We start from the raw sequence: 23172 nt of genomic DNA on the forward strand, positions 1-23172 counted from the left end.
GAAGAACACCTCTTTCAAACCAGTGTATTTGGACAGAGCATTAAAATACCATTTGAACTGTAACATTTTCTGATTTTATAAAAGTCCTAGGATTTAAAGCCAGAAAAAATAGAAAAACTGGGCAGCAGAAGGGGAAATTTTTATGGAAAATAGGATGCGAAGTACATTTATGGTTCATAAAAGTCTGGCTCATCTTCAGTGAAACACAAATAGAACTGAGATATACTAGGCTTTTCAGTGAGATTTTCTGAGAAAGCACTCATCAAAGGCGGTTGAAGTTATAAATTCTTCCCACCCTGAAGTCCGATAGGTATCTAGTGTGTAGATCAAGTGGAGTTGGAAGTTTGCAGTTGTAAGCTACTGATTTATGAAACTCAGGTAGCCACCAAACTTTCCGTGGATTTTGCCTAGTGAAAGTTGGCAAGACTACTCTCGAAAAAGTGGTAATGTAAAGACTTTCTGGTTCTGTGTGTAGCCCAGAGATAATGCAATCAAAGTGTCTTAAAAGCTGGAGAAAGCCCTTGTGATGGCAGAGATACAGTAAAGGGTTTGCTAAAGCAATAAGCAGGGAATCCCTTAGAGTTTGGATCTTGTGGTGTTAAGCTTGGGGAAAAGTCCCAAAAGATTCACTAACAGATGAAAGCTGTGCACCACCAGGCAAAAGCCAGAGCTCTGATATCATTTGATGGGGCCAGAATTCAGCTGGAAAGCTTTGAATACACAAAGTTTTAATTGCTCCTCCCGAACAGCAGCACAGGAAAACCCGTGTTGTGAAAGGAACCCAGCCAAGAAATAAATTGACCTTCTGACTCATTCTGAGCCTCTCATGAGGGATTTCAATAATGTGCCAGGCATATTAAGCAATTATTACCCCTAAACTGGTTTCATTTAACCAAGAAAAGCAAATGCTAATTTAAAAAAAATTTCAATCCTGCCATATTTAAATATGCCACATGATGTCATCTACAAATTAATTCCTTCCAAAATTCAAAGGAGCTATGTTTCCTAGCATCTCAGGCAAAAGCTAAAAACCAGAAAAGTTGTTTATACAAAGATCTTAAAATACTGCTTTTAGTCTTCACTGGAAGTGTTCAGAGCAGATAGGCTTCCTTATGTCTGTGGATTATGTTGGGATGCACTAAGAGCCAGGCAGCTCAAGAAAGATCACTGACAAGGTAGCACTGCTGGCCACCCTCCCCTGCCTACTCATTTGAAAATACCTTGGATTACAGCACTTGGGAGGGTTTAGTCTCATGCTCTGCAGCTTGAGTTTTCGTGGGGGTGGGTAGGAGAGGTTAGGTTATAGACACAGGATTAAGGGAACAGTTATTCCTATTAATGACTTAAGGAGAGAAGTAAAGTGGAATAGAGAACGCAGAATGTGGAGGCTTAAGGCACACTGGCCCATCCACCTTCTGGCCAGTGCCCCCAGCTTTGGCTGTGTGGGCACTGTGCTCCTGCTGTCAGTCATGTCTTCCTCTCTGTTTTAGGCCTTCCTTTATCCCAGCCCTCTTTTAGCCCTGGATACCAGTGGAAAATCAGTGTTAAAAATCGTATCCAGAGCTTTAGCGCTGCTTCCTCTGATGCCACAGTCCCAATAATCTTGGCAACTTTTAGGCGTGGTGACTTCAGGTATGACCTCAATAACCCCTAGAGAAACTGAGGTCTGTTCCCCTCTAGCTATGATGGTTCTCCACAGTACCTGCCTCAAACACAAAAGAGAAAGATCACAGTTGAAGACAGAGACAGTTCAACAGCAAAAGAATCTCCAGTCTCAATAGTTTAAGATCTGAAATATCTCCCAAGCAGCTAAGGAATAATGATGGCCACAGGGCCTTGGAGGTTTCTCATTAAGGACTAAAGACTTGACGGTAATGATATCCCTTGCCAAATCCTGTAGCCAGATCACCACTGCTTTATTGTCAACTGATCAGAAGATTTTGGCAGATCTAATAAAGTCAGCCTGGACATCTGACCTCTGTTTATTCCCAGAAAGTCATCAACTTGAAGCAGCAATGTAGTCCTGGTGCCAAACCCTAGCTTAAAGCCTGACTATGATCATGATCCAAGAAACTAGAGAAATCTTAAGAGTTGTTGTGGTTGGCTGTTTTCCATCTTCTCAGATAATTTTACCCAAACAGTGGTGTGAGGGAGACAGGCTCGCATCCCAGGAAGAGGATAATGAAAGGGGATCAGGCAGAGCCTCCTGGAGGCAAGTTTGCCGTCCTTTACTGGAGCCACTCAGTCCCCAGGTTAGGGCCAGCAGACTAGTTTGCCACTGATCCACCACCGTCTTGCTATGTGAGAAAAGACATCTGTTTTTAGGTAAATAATTAGGGTCTGATGGATCAGGCCATCATCTGGGAAGGAAGGGCAGAGAGCAGTTTTCTGTTAGTGCACCTGTTTACCCTGGGCTGGACTACAGGAAGCTGGGGTCTTTCTGGTCAGAGCTCACCTCTGACTCCTGACACCCAGTATGCCTTGCCTGAGCATCGTTCCACATTAATTTGTGCATGCCAGGAGCCAGCCACAGAGCTGCCCCAAGAGCCAAGTGTCATCCCCAGGGGGAGCTCTCTGGTACTTAAGGGGTAGGAAACTCCTGTGGGAAAGACAACAGCCAGAGAATACCAGTGGATTTGAGAGACAGACCAATTGACAAAATGTTGACCCTTGAAGTCTCCAGGTTTGGGGGTATGGGAGGGAGTGGAGAGTCTTGTTTCATGATGCCCCTTGCTTCTGCAGTGGGCCTCTCTAGCACCCACAGACCTGCTGCTGTCAATTGCAGGCCTCAGGCAGCCAAGGACCTGACTTCAGGCTTTCAGACCAGGGGCCTCCTTTGTGGAGTAGTTGCCTGGAATTGCTGCCCCAATCCTAGCCCTTCCTGTAGGCACCCACTTGTTTTGGAACTCCATTATCATGTCCTGTCCATTGAGCACCCAGCCCCACGACGGCCAAGCCAGATCAGCCTTGTTCCATTCACATGGTGACTTAGCCCCAGACCTTGAGTTCTGCTGGCTGCCTGCGGGGCTCTCCTGGGCAACTTGTGCACCTCTGGGTGGGGACTTCCCAGTGCCTTTTGTAGTGGCCTTCTGGCCTCCACACTCCCACCTCTAGGTAGCAGCTCTCCTTGGTCTCCAGCAGCTACCCAGAGGCTGTAGCTCATAAATGCCTGGGTACCATAATCAGCCTGCTTCTCAACCTCCCTGGCAGCTAGTCTTGGTCGCCCTGTTTTCTAAAACATACCTCCACATCACAAGCCACTCTTGGCTGCTTGAGCTGCACTGTGAGTAGATTGTTCTGTTTGCTGTCCTGCGCACAGTCGATCTCTGTGATGGGGAAGGCCTGCTGCTGTGTGTCCTCACTGACACTCACCACGAAGAGCACTTCCGACGTCAGCAGCAAGCACCCTTCATGCTCCTGGCCTGAGCCCCTCACCAGAACCACATCCAGGGCCATGTGGACTTCTGGTCTGCCCAGAGACTGAAGCATTTTCCTGTTTAAAAGGAGAAAAGTCAGGCCAGGGGCCAGATTTGAAAAGATGGTCACTTATCAGTGCTCATTATTTACCAATGGATGGGGCAATACCACAGAAAGCTCCCCAAGGGCAAAGGGCCCTCACCAATCCAGTTACTCATTTTAGCTTGAAATGTAATTGTCAACTGATTCTGGCTAACAAAACCTGCTTCCTCCTGGGAACAAAGATTAGCTTTGCCTAGCTCCTTTTCTTCCCAGTAGAAATGGCACCTCTAATTAGAGTTGTGGTTCCACAGGGAATCTTAGACCCTCTAGCAAGACTGGGCTTCTCTGCCAACGTGTGACCTTCCTTGAGTGGTCAGGTATGGAGTAGAGGAGTTGTGCAGCCAGCCCCAAACCTGGGAACAGCAGCCTCTTCCTGTCCCTCTACAGTGCTCTTGTGTTGCCTCAGATGCCAGTGCCAACAATGGCCACTCCTGGGCTCCCTGGAAACGTGTGGCTCATTATCTTGAGAGCAAGCCAGGAGCTATTAACATACAGTATGGATGTAAAGTTGAGCAAGTGTCTCAGTAATTTTACCAGACATATTTGACATGGCTGTTTGGAGCCTGGTCAGCATGTAGATCACTTGGCTGATAGCGCTGTTTGGGAAGCTGAGAAAGTCCAGCTCCATGTAAAATACCTGTGGTAAGAGAAGTAAGGGAGTTTTACTAGTTGTTTTCTGGAAAATAGTTTCATGCTGCAATGATGTCATCTGCTCAGAGCCATCCATAAAATGTTACAGATCCAAAATGATGTCACATCTTTGGAAGCAAGTGTATAGATAATCTTTACACATTACGATGCTCTTAACCTTGGTGATCTTGCATTAGTAACAAACTAAAATATGAATGTGTTACAGTCCAGGCATAGACTAGCAATTAGAGGAAGCAAAAAATGCTCCTGAGAGAGGCTGGTCATGAACAATAGCTTAGACATCATTTGTAATTGATGTGTTAAGAAAAGCCTAGATAGGTCAGTCTGGTATGGTGGCTTATGCCTGTAATCCCAGAAGTTTGGGAGGTCAAATCAAGGTGGGAGGATTTGCTTTTGAGTCAAGGAGTTAAGAGACCAGCCTGGGAAACAAAAGTGAGACCCCCCCACCCCCATCTCTACAAAAAATAAATTAGCCAGGCATAGTGGTGCATGCCTGTAGTCCCAGCTACTCCAGAGGCTGAGGTGGGAGCCCAGGAGTTGGAGGCTGCAGTGAGCTATGATTATGCCACTGAATGCCAGCCTGGATGACAGCAAGACCCTGTGTCTTTTAAAAAAAAAAAAAAAAAAAAAAAAAAAGTCTAGATTGTTAGTTGACTGCCTTAATATTAATACTTCTTTATCTGTGCTAGGGCTAGTCAAAAAATAAACACAACACACACATAAGATATATACAAAGGCACGCCCTTTGCCTAGATACAGTATTTAAATGCAAGTGACTTAATCCAGCCATTAAACACGAATCCATATACATTTATGAGCATGCTTGGGGTCTCTGGTTTATGACATGCTCTCCCTGGTGCCAGCACCAAATGAGGGCACCCAGCAGCAGCCACATAGGCCTTTACAGAGACTCTCCAGAACCAAAGATGGTACAGCATGTGTGCTTTCAGAGGGCCTGTAAATGTTTATAAACGAGGCATAGTCATTAGACTAAGAGTTAGTGGTTTGTAAAACCTTCAGTTTGGTAATAAAAGTTTTACAAGAGTGATAGAAACCAAAAAGGCCATGTGAAGCTCTGCTCTGAGATCCTCTTACATAAGGGAGCATTCCTCAGCCCTGGGAAACACAGTGAGGGACAATGGCATTTTCAAAACCAAAAGAATTTATGAAGTATGACTTGACTTTACCTCACTGAGGTCTGCATCAAAAGGAATACTATTTTTATTCACATGTAAGTGCTTGATAAGGGAGAGTAACTTTTCCCAGTTACAGGTTATAGCAAATCTTATTGTCAGTTTCCCTGTTAGTGAAAATGTCATTCACAGAAGGAGAGGGAAACGCAGGAGACAAGAGAAAGCGAAGAGGAACACGTGCTGGCGTCTGTGTGGTCTCTTAAAGGATGCTTTCCGGATGGCTGCCTGAAGTATGGGCACTTATTCATGTCTGCTCCCTTCCTTTCAGATGCTGTTTTTATGCCCTGATCTGGCTGCTGCTTGTCAGGCCTGCTGAGGAGCAGGATGCCTGCCTTGAAACATCCCGAGGGCTTTATGGCCAGATGTGGTTGCAGACAGTGTGCTCACATGTCTGACAAACCAGAGGGCACTCCTGTGGTTTGTGATACTAGCTAGACAGCTTGCTTCATGACCAAAATGATGACACCAATTTTAGGTAAAATGGTCACAGTTCCAGCCACAGGTTTATGGAAAGTCACTTTAATGTATTCTGCCAAGAATGCAGAAAATGAGCCTGGGAAGAGGTGCTTCCTTTCACAGGCACCCACTACTCCTGTGCACACTGCTGCACGGTGAGAGGCCCTGGCACACCCCATCCAAGTGCAACTAGCGCCCTGTGCCCCTGCACTCCACAGCTGTCTGCCTGGGGAAAGGGCTTTTAGTTGTAGACTCTTTACTTCTGCTGGCCGGGGGACTCGGCCTGGCTGCAGGGAGCAGGATGGTGGTTTTGTAGGTGAGAAGGCCACCCCAAACCCAAAGATCCATGTGCACATCCAAACTCTGTCTCATTCTCTGCTGCTTCTTAAAGTTATCTTCCCACAACCTCTCTCTCCTTCCACATTTCTCATAGGAAAAAGTCGTAATTCTTTTCTCTACTGTATTCTCCATTCTGCCCTCCACCTCTAAACTGGTCACTTTTCATTGCGGTCTATCAAGTGTACTGGAAAAAGATTCTATGACATGTAGACTGAAACTAGTAGCTGGTTTCCCAATTCTACAGTTTTATGATTTTTTGTTAGTAGTAAAATTCTACTCTGTGTAAATAAGCATAGAGAGGTAAGAAAGCCACTAGTTTGCTACTCCTCTGCCATGTGAAAGGTTACGTTATCTTAGGAAACCCTTGGTATAATCATGCAAATCAGTAAAGTCTGGGTGGGCCTGACGGGTTTTCCACCAACTTACCATAGCCAGTCTGTGACACCAGCTCGGCGGCTCCTCCGATGGGCTTTGTGAACACCCCCATGATTCCTTTCCCCACACCCGAGATGACCCCCTTGGCCTTGTGTCCTGCTGAAGCCTGTGCCTCAGATGTTTTCTGGAAGTTCTGCATCGGCTGATCAACGATACCAGCAATTGCACCTGGAACAACAAAAGCCCTCAGTTAGGACAGAGGCTTAAAATCCTCAGAAAAGGAAAGGCTCCATCTGGAACAGAGTTTTATCTGGATTGAAAATGAGTCCCCACCCTCATTATAAAGGTTTTACTACCCATTTATTTACCGATTATCTAAGTACACCGAGGGCAGCAAACATTTATTATCATCACCAAAATACAAAGTTCAGACAGAGTTTGGTTCACACAGTGAGGATCTGTGAAGTTCAGTTCAGAATTTCATGAACCTGTCAAATGCAAAGTGGCCCATACATCTTTCTTTCCTCAGATACCAGGCAACACAGTTTAGAGGGAGAAGCTAACAATTCCTGAGGAGCAGACAAAGACTGTTGAGCCTAATACATTTGCACTGACTGATTCAGGAGGATGAAAAACCAGGAGGGGTTAGCCCCTTTCTAATGTTCCACTTTTAATAATAATCATAACAATCACAATAATTTAGTAGTATTAATATATTAATACATAAGAGTAATTATTGATATAGTGATTATTTTGATTATAGGTAATCTGTCTTGAATGCTTACTAGGTCTGGGGACTGTGTTAAGGAGATTTTCCCAAGATCACACAGCTGTTAAGTGCAGAGAGGGTCTGAGTCACAGCATAGCTCTTAACCACCAAGATATTCACTTACCCTGTTTATAAAACATGCTTTTCCTCTTTGCCAATCTTGGAAAACCTTTCTCTCTCACTTGGATTGAGGTTTGGCCACTTACTCCTCCTTGAGAATAGCGACCAAAACCCTCTGCAGCCCTTCTCCCACAGCTGCAGCCCAGGGCATCCACTGCACTGAGCCTGAGGGTTACAGATGAAAGGAGCCCCTCAGGCAGTCCTGTGGATACAGCCCCTTGCTCCTCCTACTTTGAGAGGCCAACCATGAGAGCTAAAAAAGCCTCATCATTCTGATTCTTTTCATGATGGAGTGGAGGGTTCCCTGACTCAGAAAGAAGGGAACTATTTCTTAACTATTCTTGACAGAATTCTCTGTTTTCAACTCAAAGCTGCTAGGATTGGTGAAAATGCTCCAGCTGTGCAGTGCGTAGAAGTTTTGGTGCACCTAACATCAATTGTAAAGGAAATGTTCTTCATGGACTCCATTCCTCTAGGTTTTCATAGAGCCATTTAAGTTTATGCACTGACATTCAGAATGAGCTGAGGCGACAGGCCTGTTTCCCAGCCTAGAGTCGTGCTGCCCAAACCATCTACAGCAGACGTCCCCAAACTACAGCCTGCGAGCCGCATGCGGCCCCTGAGACCATTTATCCGGCCCCCCCCCGCCGAACTTCAGGAAGGGGCACCTCTTTCATTGGTGGTCAGTGAGAGGAGCACAGTATGTGGCGGCCCTCCAACGGTCTGAGGGACAGTGAACTGGCCCCCTGTGTAAAAAGTTTGGGGATGCCTGATCTACAGAAACGACAAGGGTGAGCAGAGGAAGCTGCTCCCGGCGGGCCCAGGCAGCCCCAGCTGTCAAGGGTGAGGGTCACTCTTTCAGCACCGCAGACAGCCAGGCCTGGCTCTTGGCTGGGAGCACCCCTCACTTGCCAGTGACACTCCACTCTCCATCTGGAAGATCGGAAGTCAGAGTGGCCACACTGAGGGAGGCAGGAACCCTGGGTCTTCTCTTCTAGTCACCTCAGCAGATTATCCAAATGAGAAGCATCAAATCAGAGGGTGGAGCCTGGGCCATCCGCAGTGACCGCACAGGGCACTGATGGCCACGTGTTCCAGCACACACAGGTATTGGGTAAAGCCTCCTCTGTTCTGCTCTTCCACTTTCTCCGGCCACAGTGAAGGCTTCAGTTACTGTGGCTTTGACAGATACGACTATTCAGGCAGTCCCCAAAGTGAAAAGCCTGAGCCCCATGACAAGGTGTTAGATTCTAAGAGTCAGAGAGGGAGTTGTGGGACCACCTGCCCTGAGCTTAGCAGCAGACCCTTGAGGGGGAAAGCTAGCCTGTCACACACACCAACACCTCACCGGCCACCAGGTGCCTTATCTCCCTCTGTGCTTACAAGCTGGAGAACAGAGAGGCCGGAAAAGCAGCAGCCGCTTCATGGTCCGTGTAGCCCTGCTTTGAGAGAGGCAGCCTCTCACAGAGCCTGGAATAGCTCTCCTCTGAAGTATAATCCAGCTAAATCCCACAACTGGTAAATTATTGACTGTCATAGACTCAAACTCTGCTCGAAGGCTTTCAGGAGTGGAAACTGATACCAAGACTTGCCTGCTGGCGTCAGGCCTGCGGGGTGGGCGGCCACATGGAGATGGCTGTGATCTGATGAAGCCAGTGAGGAGGGAAGAGCGTGCCTGGGAGGGGTTTCCAGGACTGAGTAAGTGCTGCATGTGGCACAACACAGGAGCGATTGCCTGTTGTGCCTTGGAAGAAAGAGGAGGAAGAGGAGGAAGGCCTTCATTATGGAGTGGGAAACCATCAGGCCTTCCCTCGCCTCTGTCACTTGCTCCTAAGCCTTGGGCAGAACTTGGTCACTGAGCTCTGGAAGTTCCTGGTGATGTGGCTATTTTGATGCTGCCTTTGCCATGTGGTGTAATTTTGTTTCTGGCATTTTTTTTGGTCACAGTATCAGAAACACAGGCATAAGATGGGATACCACGACACACCTCGCCATTCTGGAAAGAAACGAGACCCACAGAATATACTGCAACATTCCAGCTTGGCGCTTCTTTTTTGACCAGAACAGATGAGCAAACTGAAAAGGAAGCACTTTTGCCTGCTATTCCTAAATTCCCCACTGAGTGTAATATACATCAGCCTGTTAATGGCAGACACTGGTATTGGAGGGATGACTCTTAAGTGCTGTCTCTTGGGATGTGCAACTCTTGAGTCATTCCCTTGGAGGGGAATTTTTTTTTCTTTTAACAATGTAAAGGGGTTTTAAAAAATTGTATATATGTAACAGCCACAATAATTTAAAGTCAATAAATTTTGTTTCAAGGAATTCCATGTTGTGATTTCTTCCTCTGTCCAACAAGGTTACTTTAGATCCTCTAAAGAGCTGGAATGAAAAGATTTCAAGTTAGCCCTTTTTCATGAAACTGATGCTTATTTTAATCCAGTTGTCCTGTCAGCCCATACTTCTTTTATTCTGGCTTCTGTCATCTCCTCTTAATATGGATATACTGATGAAGACCTCAAAATTCACCAAGAATCACTGGGATCTAATTTATTCAACCCATTTACTTTAGGGTCCTTTTTACTATAGGTGGTGGATCTGCCTGGTTCTCAATTTGACACCCTCTCTTAACATATTCATCAAATCATATTCATTCCTAAGCGATCACACTCAAGAATAGTACAGGTGTGTGGAAATATGCCAATACCTTTAACTCCAGATATCCTGTTCTCAAGATAAAAGCTTTTAAAACAAAAAGCCATCATCTTATATATCAAGTCAACATGAAATTGGAATGCAAAAGTAATACTGCTGAGGCTTTCCCTCATAACTGGAGGGGACTTTTCTGGTTCACCTGATGGAGGCCTGTTTTGTTAGGATTCCAGATGGCATAGTCAAAAGTGCCCAAGAGAGAGGGGTTGGTCTCTGGGGAATCCAGCAGCATGTCACAAACCAGGAAGTGACCCAAAAGAAGTAGGGATCAGAGAAGCAATTCTTGACATCCTGGTTTCGGTGTTCATGAGAAAGCATCAGGTGTGGGAGGAAACGTGGAATGCAGCTGTGATGCAGAGCTGCACGTCCATTCTCAGTGCAGGCTCCAGAGTGTAACAGGAAGTGAGGGTGTTTGGGGAACAAATCTGGTAGATGCAGGCAAGGCTGATGCCAATACTGCAGGCTAAACAGAATTTTTCCAAGAGCTGATGCTTTTGGAAAACTGTCATGGAGCTCATCCAAAAGCCTCAGAGGCATTTCTCAGCCAGTAGACACTTTTCCTTGCTGACCTGGGGCAATGTGGCTGGGCATATAGCTAAAGATGTCCTTCAATTTTCAAGAGCCACATAACTCTCCACAGCGTCCCCATGAGGGTGAAGCAGAGACAAGAAGGCCCGCTGAACCCATAAACATTAAGGGGAAATGTGTTTTTTCCTCTACTGGAACTTGCAATTGTTCAATCTCCCCACATCCTGATTATTTCCAGGCCTGGAGCCCCGCAGGGGGGTAGGTGACATGGTAGGAAGGCCCAGGCTCCTGTCCTTGCTGGAGGTTTGACCTGGCCAAGTCACTTCCCCTCATCCAAAGTGGTAAAGTTGTGAAGTTATGAAGTTGTGAGGGTTGTGATGCTCAAATAAGGTGACATATTTGAAAATGTGTGGGCTGGGCTGGGACTGGGGCAGGCCAGTGCTGGTAGGTGCAGCCAGCATCTACAGAGGAGGTTTATATTACCCTGAGAATTCATAATCTTCTGGAAACTACCAGATATGCAGAAAGACCCCATAAGCCCATTGCAGTTTCCAAAAATGAATTCCCTGGCATGCAAAAGAATATGCAAGACAATGTCTACAGCAAAGATCGGAGCGTTATGACTTACCCTCCTGATAGGACCTACGCCCAGAAAGGTGACCTCATTAGGGCAGTTGTGTGACTCCTCACACAACTGATTTTTCTCATCAGGTACAATCTTACACACTGAAAACTCAGCAGTGGCTGGGGCTTCTGGGTGAGAAGAGACTGGAACCCTCAGGCTGGAAGGGAGTCGGGGTTGGGGTGGAGACAGCCACACACACCAGCCAACCCAGGTCTCTGTCTCTCTCTCTCTCTCTCTCTCTCTCTCTCTCTCTCTCTGATTGCCTAAAATAAGCTGCTAGAAGGGCTGGGGTGGAGACAGGGAAGTTCTCAACCCCAGAGTAGTGGTACTTACTTAAGCTTCCAATTCATAGCATCAACAGGTCCAGAGTCATAAAACAATGACCTTGAGATCCCCAGTATAACCTCATTGTCACTTCCACCGGTTACAGCCACATAATCCATTGGATTAAGCGAAACTATCCTGCCATTGCTCAGATGTTTCTCTTTGCTGAGACACTCTTGGAAACCAGGCAACTCTTAGAGTTCATTTGCTACCATACCGTGACAATAATAGGTGCTATTTACCAAACATAAGCACAGTGGCTGCCACATAACTCCCCACTGTTATTTCTAACAATGGTATCACTAGGCCCAATATAAAAGAGAAACCCAGGTTCAGAGAAGAACTTGACTGAGATCACAAAGAAAGGACTTGGATACCCCAGCCTGAGGTCAGGGGCTCCTGAGGGCAGTGTCCACTGCCACCCCACCTTCCCCAAAAGAGTCACCATCACCTTTGGGTTACTGAGTTCAGCAAGAAGGATGCTCCTTTACCTAGCTCATTTATCACAGGTCACCAGCTTCTCAGTTTCCACATATTATCAAATGACAGTGCCACTGTCAGTCTGCTACACCATTTAATGTTTTTAACCATATAACTTCTAGCAACTTAACCTGAACTTGTAACATTTTGCCACTTCCTCCCAGAGCCTCAGCTGGCTACAGTTGCCAGTCCCGGAGTTCTGTAGAGAACTGGAGATCAGAGAGAGGGCAAGTCCCTTCAAGCTCATCTTTTCTACCCTTTGCTCTGTGCTGCTTTGGGTCACTTTGATCTCCGGGAGGCACACATTCCCTCAGATGCGCAGAAGGCACATTGCCAAGCAATGCAGTTTTAAATTCCATTGCAAACAAATAAACAAAAAATATCCTTGAAAATCCTGCCCTGAAAATGTTTAGCTCTGAAGCTTCCTTTTTATAGATTTCTTTAAAGCAACTTATTTTCAAACATTTGTAATATTTTGAAATATCCATAGCAATCATCACCTCTAACTATACCATCTGGCTGCTCTACAAACAATCATTGCTCTTGAGTCAGGCTGATCTCAAAAAAGTAAAAGGACAAAGTGGGCTCTTCACTGAAGTTTACATGACATTTGCATGTTGCTCTAGTGCTTCTCAAACAAAAGCAAGCATCTCAGCATGTGTGGGAATGAGGGAGCCAGTGCTTGGGAAGAGTTGCCCATCACACTCTTCAGAAAGCAAACAGTTGGACGCCACTGTCCTCGTGCAGACACCACTGCACTCAGAGGGGGTCCTATCAAATTAGGATTTCCTTTGAAGAACTTTAGTGAGGCCCAAGACACATTTCATACGCAAAGCAAAGGCAGGCACTGCGTGTGCGGCTGTGCAGGTGAGCCCCAGCAGGACACACTGCAGGAGTTAGGGCAAGTGCCTTACCTCCTCTGAGCGTTTCCCGGCCATCCCCAGGGAGAAGGTGAAGTGGCCCAGTCCTGGGAGACCACGCACCTCAGCCTGCTGGAGTCAGACAGGCGGGAGGCCCCACAGCCCCTTACCAAGCAGGCTGATGCCCAGCCGAGACAGGCCCTGTCGGAGCCCCTCGCCCAGGCTCTCGGGGAGCTGCCGCCGCCACTCCTCTTGCCGGTTGTAGTGCTCCTCATCCAGCGAGAGCCGGTCCATGTTCCGGGCCAGGCTGGTGGCCAGGTTGGTGATGGATGTGAGGGTACCTGAGGGAAAAAGAGCACAGCGTTGGCAGCCTTGTCACATATATCGTGGACCCCAAGGCAGCAGTTTTGGAGCACTTGTGGCCCCTCCGGGACATGCACAGTGGTGAGTGATGGTGGCTCCCTTTCAGGCAATTTGAAGCAAGAGCCTTAAGAAAAGAGGTAAACCACTGGGGCCGTGGCTCACGCCTGTAATCCTAGCACTTTGGGAGGCCAAGACAGGAGGATTGCTTGAGCCCAGCAGTTCGAGACCAGCCTGGGCCACATGGTGAAATCCCGTCTCTAAGAAAAGTTGGAAAATTAGCTGGGTGTGGTGGTGCACACCTGTAGTCTCAGCTACTCAGCAGGCTGAGGCGGGAGGATAGCTTGAGCCCAGGCTCAAGGCTGTGGTGAGCTGTGATCGTACCACTGCACTCCAGCCTGGCTGACAGAGCGAGACTCTGTCTCAAACAAAACAAAACAGAATAAAACAAAACAAAACACCAGTTAGGATTGATGCCTTCACTGAAGCCCAATTTTGAAGGTTAAAATCTGCCTGCTCTGATTTTAAAGGGTAAGGTTATATTGTTGATTTTTAAAAAGTTTATAAATATTTCAACTTTAGGAATATATTTTATTCCTCCTCTATTACTTCAGACATAACAAAGGGAGACACTAAACCTTACATTTGCCATTCTGAGGATGTAATTATTGTGCCATGGAGAATATGTACAGTTTTGATAGGATGTTAACTGAAAAAAGAGTCAGGGGAATAAAGGGAGTAAATCAGGTGAGAGCCATGAATCTGTCTGGTTTTCCGAAGAAGAGCTATTTCGACATCTTGCCCACAGCAGCCACAATTCCCTCTAGCAAGTCTGCACATCTTAGTGAGCGAAACTGAGTTGACTTTCATGGACAGATCTGGACGCTAACAAACTAGCTCATCTGTTATTGCAGGTCCAGTTTCAGGAAGAAATGGTCAATGTCATTTTTGCAGCTGCATCTTTACCAGTAATCAGAGAAGAAAAATATCTGTGTGTGCACGCACACATACAGATACCAACAAACCAAACAGATTTTGCTAAGAGAGGGAGAGAACAAGTGTAAAAAAACATTCAATGAGTCAGTATGCCGAAAATACCGCTGAAGTTCAATTTAGCAGGTGTTGGTTGTCTTATTTTAACATAAAAACAACAGAACCACAGAGATTCCAGTGTCAAGAGTGAGCGGTCTGCCAGTGACTCATCGGATGAGTTTCTGCCGCTCGGCCCCCAGGCCTCCCAGATGATTTGAGGCCTGGGGGAGTGTCCTTTTCATTGTCCGTGGAATTTGTTTTTATGACTCTGGCTGTTCTCTCGCCAGGCCCCCACCCATAGTCCCTCACCCCCTCTATGGATCATGGATTCTCATATTTCAAGCTCAAGTCTTCTTTTGAGGCCTTCCAGAGACTTCCACAACCTGTCCTATGGCCTATGATCAGATGCCTTTTACGGGGAAGAAACCCTTTGCCCTGTTTTCCCTGCCTCCCGCTGAGAAGAAAAGGGGACTCAGATGGCCCTTGTTAGTTCCCAAATCTTTGCCAACCTGACCAAAATAACATCAAGCAAACACACAGGGATAAAACTAAAACACTGTCCTTGCGGGAAGCGCTTTGGTTTCCGTGCCCGATGACCCATCTGGGCCACAAGATGGCACTGTTTACGTGGCGTGCTAGAGAAAAGTTGGCTGTTTCACCCCCAAATCCGCTTCCATGTCAGAATGTATCCATATCCTTAAGAAAGTTATGACAACTGTATCTACATTTTAAAAAATATGATGAGGCAACACAGGGTAGGGTTTCTGATGTTTAGCAGAAATCCCGAACATCTTTAATATTTCTGTATTTATCACATGGAATAACAGTTGAGCCAATCCTTGTTCTCCCAATGGGAGGCTTAATATTCTGAAGTTTCTGAAACATTTTCACACACCACAGGCAAGCAGTGATCTATTCAAAACATAAGACATTATATATGAGCTTTGTGGCAAATCCAAACTCTCACTGCAAGCTAACAGGCCAAACAAAGCTAGAGGCAATCTGAATGCATTTAAAACTTTAACACATTTAAAATAATAATAATAAAAGACAGGGAAGGAGTGAAGGCATTATTACAAGGAACGGAAATCCACTACCTTTGGAGATGTGCTTTACAAACGATGTGGTCCCTCTGGAGACACCACTCACGAAGGCTCCGGGGCCCCGGGTCAGCCCTTCATACGGAAGCCTGAAGAAGTCAGCGACCCCATTCCCGATGCTTCTCACCAGGCTCACAGGGCTGCCAAGAATCTCCAGAGAGCCAACTACCCAGCCTGCAATGGACCAGAGGGAAGGGGTGATTGAAACCTCAAATGCAGAACTTTCAACATTTGTGAAAAAGGGACCCATTTTTCCTGCAATTTTTTTTTCACACTCGAATTGGGAAAGTAATCATTTCTTTGGAAGAAAATAAGGGAAGTAAGTCATTCCCGGTGAATTCATAAATGGCAAACTTTCATACTTTATAAATTAAAGTGATCCTCTGATGGCCCCACAAATGGCTTTAATATGACTGCCTTGCTGAGCCTCCCATGTTCCTGCTAAGAGGGGTCCACATGCTGGGGACACACTCGGCCATCACCTGAGGAAGGACACTTTCTTGGGCTACAGGTGTTTGCAGGTGGGAGGTTCTCTCTGAAGCCTCCCCAGGGCAGCAGAGGCACTAGGATAGGAGGAGATACCTGATTGGGGGCAGCCAGATGCTCAGTGGGGTGTCGCAAAGGGGATGCAAACTTCTGACAAGGGTGGAGGGTTGTTTTTAATCTTTCCCAATCCTACTGAGTCGAGTGCTTCCCTTTGGAGCATAGCTAGAGCCAGACAAATGTCTCCCCTTCAACTCCAGCTCCGATTATGTAAACACTAGTGACAGGGACACCTTTTTTTTTTTTTTTCCAGACAGACTCTCACTCTGTTGCCCAGGCTGGAGTGCAGTGGTGCTATCTCAGCTCACTGCAACCTCTGAATCCCAGGTTCAAGCAATTCTCCTGCCTCAGCCTCCCAAGTAGCTGGGATTATAGGCACATGCCACTATGCCCAGCTGTTGTGTGTGTGTGTGTGTGTGTGTGTGTGTGTGTGTGTGTTAGAGATGGGGATTCACCATGTTGGCCAAGCTGGCCTTGAACTCCGAGACAGGAACATTCTGATGAGGTTAGTGAGAGGGGAGTGTTCCCTGTGCATGTCCTAGGAGAGCAGCCTGGATCTGGTTTCCTCCTGAAGCTCGGGCTGGCCAGGAGCTGGCCTGCTGCTGTGCAGCTGCGCCCCATGGGAACGTGGCTGTGTGCGGAGTCCGGTGGGCACTGCCCTTACTTGCTTCCCTGGGGTGGGGATCTGGGGCTGTAGACCACAAGGACTGGAAGGGAAAGTGAGGACACAAGAGGAGTCCAAAAAGATAGCTTTCTCCAGGAAGCCACTGACCTCCCCAGCCTGGCACTCAGAGCCCTGTAATGGGAAGGCCATGGCGACAGGACAGGGTGGGAGCCATCCCTCCCTCACCAGCGGGCTCTGAAGAGGAGGACAATCCTGTGACAGAGACCCTAAGCTCAGGGATCTGAGGGGATCGGGAAGATGAAGGTATAAGAGCCAAGCGGAGGTCCTGATGAATCCCATGCCCAGCCCATGTAGAAAGGGACAGTCTTACATTTGGAGCCCTCCTCCCTTCTCTGGAACGTTAGGATGGTAACACTAGGGTTTAGGGCAAAACAGGGAATAACTTCTGGAAGATAAAGACTACAAATGAGAGGCTCTATGGATGCCAGGCATTCCACACATTTAATTCTCACAGTAATTGCAAGAAAAGTATTTGCTCCCTTCAAATCAATGCAGGTTAGTTGGAGACTGAGCTGCTGCCTGGGTCCAGGAATGGGTGAGGCACAGGAGGCAGAGGGGAATGCGACATGGTGTTGCTGCTACCATGGCCTCACAGGCAGGAAAAGGGAGGATGAGGCGTGGAGACTAAGCTAACTGCTCACCGTCTCCTGGATGATCACCCTGTGGGCTGGGTTTCTAACCCAGTCTTCCTGATCCTGAAGCCCACCCACCTCTTCCTTCTGTAAGCTCACGCTGCAAAGAGTCAGCAAGGGAGCTGGGGAGGCTGTGGAATATTCCTGCGTGGAAGGACTTCTCTAGAGGTTAAGAAATAGCAGATTCCCTTTAGCCTGGAATGGCCGTAAGGGCAAACCTAAAGGCAGAAAGTTGGTCTAGAAACATCTTAGTTCCCCCTCTCTCCAATGAGTCTGTGTATAAAAGAAACGAGAATAGCTATGGCCAAGCAGAGTCTCCATGACAGGCCTGTTTGGGTGGGTGCCGCAGGCACAGAGGGAGTGGGAATCCAGCCTCTCGCTCCTGCCAGCGGCAGGCCCTCCCCTGTCCTGTGGGCCACATGAAGGGCGGGGTTGGAGCCCTGGAAGCCTGAAGCCACTGCCTGATGGAAGGGCTATGTGTAGGCCAGAGCTACACCTCAGTGGCATCTGAGCTGGGCAGAAAAGGGCAGACAGTATCCAGAGGTCCTCCTTTATTGTCCTGCAAAAGGGAATCTATCTTCTGCTCATCCGTCTGGAAATTGTGTTGAGGAAGGGAGTCTGCCTGGCTCCCATCACAACTGAGACTTGGGGTTAGAGAGGGGCCTGGGGAAATGATAAAGGCCACATGCTGTCCTTCAGATAGGGTCAGTTACTAATTTCCAACTACTGTTTATTTGTATTTTTGTTTTTATTCTGCCTCTTTCACCCATAATTTTTTTTTCCTTTAGTTGTTTCTTTATTTTTAAAACCTCTTCCAGTTGATACCACAACTTTCCTTGACCTAGAAATGAAGTCAGGGTGTTTTCCACTACAGGCAGGGGCCCTCTGACCCAGGTGAGATGTGGCTGGGCAGCTTGCCCCGCCTGCAGCCAGCCCTCCCCCTCCCCCTAGAAGGATGCTAACCTGGGAGTCTGGAGCCTCAGCAGCTTCCTATTTCCTACACCTTCCATCACTGCTTTCTTTCGGATGGTCTTCAAATCACCCACAGATTTTTAATGACAGTGTTTCCAACAGGCTCTGAAAACTTGGCCCACTGCATTAGAATCCCTAATCTTGGTATACAGTGAGATTAGAATGTCAGCTTAGAGGATTTTTAAGTGAATTACATAAAATTCAAATAGAATGTTCTTGTGAAAGCTCATTAAAAATATAAACCAAAAGAAAGAGAGCTCGTTTTTAGCACATGGGCTGCAGGGACAGTTACTTGGTGCCACAGGTCAAGCCTCCCTGCCGCTCACCGCACTGCAGCGTCGTGCAGAGACTGAATGGGAGCCATCGTCCTTGCCAGGCCTCAGACTGGAGCTCAGAAACCCACATGCTTTCTTCTCACGTGAAAAGCAAAGGCTCCCTGAAGGGAACGTTTCTGGAATTGTATATAAATATACCCATCTATTAAATTTGAAACGTGAACTGCTTATTTTAAACGAGTTTTTAGCAAGAGGGAAATGCTTTCTTCATTGTTGTGCAAACTATCAAGACAACAGGTCCCACAGGACCCTCTCCCTGCTCTTGTCATTATCTTTTATAAAAGAGTCTAGATAACTCTAGTAAGTCTATAAATTTCATTATGGAAAAAAATGTAATATTACCAACATGGCAACAACACAGGTCCATTTACTGCTACAATCTTGATCTTACATGGGAAGGCATTCACCAAGTACAACAGTACAAAGAGGATAGAACAAAGGCTCTCTCCTCTGCTACCTTCAGAAAGTAAGATTTCCATGTTCCTTATTGGAAAGGGCTGACAAGGCTAACTCTGGATGCTGTTCTTTGCTTGAATTCCTGGGAGCCCAATTATCAAACTAAAACTGCTTTAGAGTGAACTTGGCTCAGGAACACGCAGTGTGATGCCAATTACTGTAACATATCCTGAGATTGCATGGTTCCCACCACTCAATCCTTATTTATTTTTTGGGACAAGGTCTTGCTCTGTCACCTCAGCTGGAGTGCAGTGGTGTGAGCATAGCTCACTGCAGCCTCGAAGTCCTGGGCTTGAGGAATTCTCCCACCTCAGCCTTCCTAATAGCTGGGACTACAGGTGCATGATACCACATCTGGGTAGTTTTTTTAACCTTAAGTTTTTGTAGAGATGCGGTTTCACAGTGTTGGCCAGGCTGGTCTTGAACTCCTGTGCTCAACTGATCCACCTCAGCCTCCCAAAGTGCTGGGATTACAGGTGAGAGCCATTGCACCTGCTACCCACCAGTCAGTCTCTCGTATACAGTAGTCCCTCTATGAAATTTTGTATGTATGTTCCAGCCACCCCCTACAGACTTTTCCCAGCCAGACTGAAAAGGGAATCCTGACCTTTCTCACTGAGTCCCTGAGAAACAGCAGTCCTCAGCCTGCAAGAGGCCACTTGCCTGACCCCAGAGAGTGGTAGGGCCAGATCAAGGGCCATTCCTTCTCTCTGGGCTCAGGTCTATGGAGAGGCTGAGACACGCACAGCTTTACCTTTGCTAGCTGTTTAGACAGGCAAAGCAGCACGGGATAGATAGAGGGTTCAATGTGTGTCTTACGAGCACACAAATCCTCTGTATTTCTCACCTACTGCTATTCATGAACGGCAATGAAGAAAACTAATAAAACGAGAACTGGACTCCTTTGTAGGCCCAGCGACTGAAGACCTGGGCTAGTTTTCTTGGTTGCTCTAGTGTGCTAAGAAAGGGCTCTGTGCTTGCAAAGTGCTAAAAAAGTGTTTGCTAAACTGAACTAAAATTCTAAGTTATAAAACAGCTACTACTGCTTGAATGTTTATTAAGTGCCAAGCAAAATGCTGGGTATCTCACATATTTTCATCTGATCAGCTCAGAAATCTTCAAAGCCATTTTATTGATGAGAAAATGGAGACTCAGGAAGGTTCGATAACTTGCCCAAAGTTTTACACCTAACAGTGGCAGGCTCTAGATTTAGATCCAGTTCTGTGTAACTGTAAAGCTCACGTATATCACCTCTAGCCAATGGCTTCCTTAGGTCTTGAAATGAGGTGCTACCCCAAAGCATGTCATTTTTATCCAGGCTCTAGCTCATCACAGACCCTCAGCTTGTGTCCTTACCTGCTCTAAAAAGGGCCCCAGCAGCATAGTGCATTGCCAGTGCGTGCACAAGCTGCCTTGCAGTGGTGAAGATGGGTCCTCTTTCAAACACTGAGAAGGAGAGAGGAGTGTGGTCCGAGGCTATGTACAGCTTCAGGGAAGCGTGGATACTGACAAGCAAATTCACCGGCTGGATCACCAGTTTCCGTAACTTCACAGGATTCACCAAGGCCCTGGCGTGCTGTGTGACCTGCACAGGCAACACCTGTTTATCCCTGGAGAGGTGCGTGGAGTAACCAGCCAATCCGCTGTTAGGAACGTAAGTGTCAAACAAAGTCTTGATATAATATACAAATGTGTCTTCCACATATAACCGAGCAGGTTTTAATTCAAAGCTGAACTCGTTAATATCACAGAGGATGCTCTTGCCTTCACTTAAGCTGATGCAAAGTTTGATAAAACATTTTTCCTTGTATTCTTCCAAATCTTTGTTGGATATGAAGAGACTCTGCATTTTAGAACACTGCATGGGTTCTGTTTTTTCTCCCTGGCAGACTAAGACAGCAAAGTGGAAATTGGACTTGTTATAAAGCTGGTTGTCTAGCTGCAGGTCCCCACAGTAGATCTCTACACAGTAAAATTCAAACAATGCAGCCACAGGTTCTTCCCTAGGGAGGGGACCAGCCCCCGGGGCCATGCGGAGAAAAACATTGTCCAGTGTGAGTCTCAGAAGCTCAGCTGATGCTTTGTGGTGGGTGAGGTCATCAAACACTGCCAGGCTCAACTGAGTGATGAACATTTTGAATGTAACGATCTTCTCCAGGGCTCTAGAGGAGAAAGGGAAAAGAACATTAGTCTCCCCCACTGCCTTTTCTTTTTTCTTTCTTTTTAAAGGACAGTTCCCTATTAAATACCTCCTGATGGGACATCAGATTCTCATAAGAAACAAGAACTTAGCTTTCAGTACATTGTGTCTGGACAGAGCCAGTCACTCCAACAGTACTGGGAAGTGTTCCCAATGGGACTATTACAGGTCTTGTCATGTTTCTGTATGTTTCCCTTATCAACACCAGATTTTTACTACAAAATCCCTCTGGTCTTTGTGTACTGATTCTCTATCATGAGGATCACAAGACAGAGATAATAAAATAACCAAGACTCTCCAAATTGAGAAAGTGATATGGGTAGAAGAAGAAAACTCAGCAGGAACTCCTGCCACAAGTGTCCACCAACCATTCCTGAGTCCATGCTCAACTCTTCCCCATCTCCAGTTCTGGGGGAAAACCACCCATGCTTCTGTCTTAGGCAAACCCCTCCAAAGTGTACCAAATCACTCTGCTGTCACCTACCCAAGGACACCCCTCCAGCAACTCACTCCTGTCCTCCATCATCCTTTTCTTCATTACTAGCAGATTGTAAACATGCTGTCATTTCTCAGCTCAAAAAATCCCTCTTGTGACTCTACTCTCCTTTAGCTACCACTCATTTTTCTGATCCTTTCTACACAGAAACTCTACAGTGTGTTCTATACATATTGTCTCCAACTCCTTTCCTTCCCTGCTCTCTAAGGCTTGCTCCAAGCAGCCTTTTGTGCTCCCACCCCCAGCCTAATGAAACAACTCTTGTCAAGGTCACCAGTGACTCCCATTTGGTTACATCAAATGACGGACTTTCAGGTTTTTGCTTATTCGACCTACTAACAGCATGTGATATTGCTGACAACTCCCTCCTCCTGGAAATTCTTTCTTTCCTGTCTTCTCTCAGCTCTTCTGCCTCTCTGAACACTCATCCTCTGTTACCTGTGCAGATCCCTCCTCCTCCCCCGACCTCTTAGAGTGCCTAAGGCTCACTCCTTGGTCTTCTTCTCATCCCCATCTTCACTGACTTCCTTGGGAATCTCATCCAGTCTCACGACCTACCATCTATTTGTTGATGACTTTCAAAGCATATACTTGGCCTGGAGCTCCCCTGAACTCAAATCTTGTATATAACTGCCTATCCACACAGTCACTTAGATGTCTATAACCAATCTCTTGATCTTACCTCCTGAGCCTGCAGGCAGTATCTCTCATCTTAATTAATGGCAACTGTATCCTACCAGTTGCTTAGACTAAAAATGTGGGTGTCATCCCTGATGCCTGTATTTTTAGCATTATCCAATGTATTAGGGAAATCCCATTGACTTTTCCTTAGAAGTATATCCAGAATCTGACCATTTCTGACACTTCCATTGACACTGTAGTCTCAGCCACTGTAGTCTCAGCCCTCATCTCTCTAATGTGGGCGACTATAATAATTGTCTCCTAACTAGTCTCCCTGCTTGCTTGTGCCCTTGCTTCTCTACAGTCTACTTTAACAAGTAGTCAATGATCTTCTAGAAATTTAAGTCACAGGGTGTCACTTCCATGTTCAAAATGCTCCAATGACTTCCTCATTTTTCTTAGAAGTAAAGCTTAGCCCTTCAGTGGCCCATGAGGTCTCTCTCCTTCTAGCTTTTACCCCCTGGACCTCACACGCTGCTGCTTCCACTTCCACCCACTCTACTGGGCCCACAATAGCCTCTTCCCTGCTCCTCCACAATGCCAGGCACGTTGCTGTGGCCTTTGAAATGGCTGTGCCCTCTGCCTGGGAAGCTCCTCTCAGACAGTCACATTACTAAACCCCTACTGCCTTCCAGTCTCTGCCCAAATATCAACTTCGCAGTGTGGCTTACCTACACCAATTTGTTTAAAACTACACTCTCCTGGTCCCTCAGCCCTGGCAGTCCCAGT

At 46.7% G+C, this 23172-nt stretch overlaps 1 protein-coding gene across 9 annotated transcripts in view; it reads right to left on the reverse strand.

Moving 5' to 3' along the window:
• VPS13B (vacuolar protein sorting 13 homolog B) overlaps positions 1-23172 on the reverse strand; it is an 805060-nt gene that overhangs the window by 2396 nt on the left and 779492 nt on the right. For all 9 annotated transcript variants that reach the window (XM_074386816.1, XM_074386811.1, XM_074386814.1 and 6 more), the window contains 6 exons: positions 20423-21228; positions 15441-15617; positions 13122-13292; positions 6585-6761; positions 4054-4156; positions 3244-3493 (listed from right to left, as the gene is read on the reverse strand). In XM_074386816.1, the coding sequence (XP_074242917.1) occupies positions 3244-3493; positions 4054-4156; positions 6585-6761; positions 13122-13292; positions 15441-15617; positions 20423-21228 (1684 nt within the window). The remainder of the gene's footprint in view (positions 1-3243; positions 3494-4053; positions 4157-6584; positions 6762-13121; positions 13293-15440; positions 15618-20422; positions 21229-23172) is intronic.

Source organism: Saimiri boliviensis, chromosome 15 (assembly GCF_048565385.1).
Source record: "Saimiri boliviensis isolate mSaiBol1 chromosome 15, mSaiBol1.pri, whole genome shotgun sequence".
NCBI classification, from domain to species: Eukaryota; Metazoa; Chordata; class Mammalia; order Primates; family Cebidae; genus Saimiri; species Saimiri boliviensis.